Below are 2,337 nucleotides of genomic sequence, written 5' to 3'. Positions count from 1 at the left end.
AGCAGTTTTAAATTTACCGCTTGTTGTGTGACGTCACACTTCGACAATTTTGATTGGTCGCATGCGCGTGAGCATACCCTTATCCTTATACCATGGGCGCGCCTAGTCGGTGCTTGTCGGTCATTGTCGGTAAACAAATTGAATTGTATTGGTAACGGTCGCTTATCTTAGCTGGGTTACATTCGTCAAAAGCTAGCCACTAAAGAGGAAGAGGAAGAAGAAGAATAGTTTTTCAACGCGTCACACGTACGAGAGATTTATATATTGACGTATATTGACGTAACGTTCATCAAAATGCCAAGAACCAAGCGCAACAAAGCGACGAGCAAGTCGACGAACGAACGCGATGCGGCAGTAAAGACCTTCGAGAAACGCGCACAGCTCTGTATCGCCAAGATGGAACGCGATGCAATGGCGGATTTAAAGACCTACGTGACTTGTATCGATGTTATAATTTCCCGTTTACCAAAAGACATTCGTCAAATGAAATTGGGCAAGTTAATAGACAGGCATGACCATGACAATGAGAAAGAAAACTGCAATGATGAGGTAAGTTCATCGGTCAAGGATCTTCATATGCAACCACCCGCCATCCCTAAAGTGAGAAAAGGGAAAGCTACTAAACGTACCGCTGCATCTGACGACGGATATGCGACTGGAGGTACTAGTGTGGGCAGTACATCACGGGTCGCTAAAGCATTAGCTAAAGCAACACTAGTCAAGAGAACACGTTCAACTAGAGCAAGCAGAGCCAAACTCAGTGAAATTAATCAGACAATGGTAAGCTCAAATGCAAAGACCATCTGAAAGTCTTTACTAAGTAATAATTTTCAGACACCAGCAATGCCGAAGCCTCTAAACAATGTATATAATGTTGTTACACCAAAAGTCAAGCCTAACACACCATTGAACGTATTAAGGCGTCCGCGTCAAGGAGAAATGGTTCTCAGCATGCAAGGCAGTCCACTCTTGGTCTCTGCTGTCGTCGAGGAAAAAACTGCTAATATTAATGTACCTTTGAGTAATGGTAACGTAATGTCCTTATTGCCACAAGAAGGATTGCGCATGTCAAATATTCCTCCACTAGATCCTGAGACAATGCATCAATTAGAGACTCTTAAGAATCATATCGAGAAAGTTATCTCGTTGAAGTAGTAGTTAATATTGTTCGATGCGATAATATATGATGAACAATAAAAAGTACTTTAGTGTAATATAATAAATTATACTTGTAGGATTTTATTATTTTTATACATTTATATATAGTTATATTCGTGCGTGAGAAGAAAAAGATGTGTATCACTGACAGGATACTTTTAAAAACTGGCCCTGGGCAAATTTTTATTAAATTGATAAAAATTTACGATAATTTACATAAATATTTGGATAATATATTATTAAATTTACGATTTTTTCTTATGTAAATGCTGTATAAATAAGTACGCATACTTTTAATACTATAATATATCTTGCATATTGCCAAAAAATTACAATTTTTCTCTGCAGTTATCTCTATTGCTAATCAAACTCAAATAATAAATATTAAAATTATAGTTTTAATTGAAAATTTGGTATTATTAAATTTTATTCAAAATTCAAATAGGCAATAAACCACTACGCCAGTTATCAGAGGCAAAAATAATATATTATAAAAAGAATACAAAAAGACGTTTCGGTCTTAAATTAGACCATCTTCAGTTCAAGGCAAGATACAAACGCAAAGTTAAATTAAATAATAAAAATTATAAAGCCGCTATTAAATTTTTATTATTTAATTTAACTTTGCGTTTGTATCTCGCCTTACTTGAACTGAATATGGTCTAATTTAAGACCGAAACGTCTTTTTGTATTCTTTTTATAATATATTATTTTCACCTCTGATAACTGGCGTAGTGGTTTATTGCCTCTTATTTGAATTTTGTTTTTAATATCAACCATGTTTTAACCTAATTTTGTTAAATTTTATTTTCAGCCGTTTTTAGTAGTATCTCCTCAGTGTATGTATTTATGTACCCTTTTTCCCCTTGTTGAAATCTTGTAATAAATGTCTATCGGATAAAATATTTTTTAATAGTTTTATATTATTTCCTGAAAGAGTGTAGTATTTTTTGGTTGAAATATATTTACATTACAATTGAAAATAATTAGAAAGGTAATTCTTTAACAAACTTATTATTGTATGTTAGTTAAATTCTATTAGATATCGGATGTCTTACGTCGTGTAAATTGTACAGATGGTGACAGATGTGCCTTAACACCTGAAATTGTACGAGTATTGGAACATATTTAGAGCACGCTCTCCATTTGGATGATCTACGATTTACGAATATTTACAGA

General features: G+C 34.0%; 1 protein-coding gene across 1 annotated transcript; it reads left to right on the top strand.

Annotated features, from left to right (window-relative positions):
• The first annotated feature begins 87 nt into the window (after positions 1-87).
• borr (borealin-related) lies at positions 88-1,280 on the top strand. The gene is made up of 2 exons (XM_018521921.1): positions 88-780; positions 835-1,280. The coding sequence occupies exons 1-2, from the start codon at positions 295-297 to the stop codon at positions 1,153-1,155; spliced, it is 807 nt and encodes a 268-aa protein (XP_018377423.1). The 5' UTR covers positions 88-294; the 3' UTR covers positions 1,156-1,280.
• The last annotated feature ends 1,057 nt before the right edge of the window (positions 1,281-2,337 follow it).

The sequence above is a fragment of the Trachymyrmex cornetzi genome, unplaced genomic scaffold (genome assembly GCF_001594075.2).
Source record: "Trachymyrmex cornetzi isolate Tcor2-1 unplaced genomic scaffold, Tcor1.1 scaffold1254, whole genome shotgun sequence".
NCBI classification, from domain to species: domain Eukaryota; kingdom Metazoa; phylum Arthropoda; class Insecta; order Hymenoptera; family Formicidae; genus Trachymyrmex; species Trachymyrmex cornetzi.
This window is presented reverse-complemented; position numbering and strand designations above follow the sequence as displayed.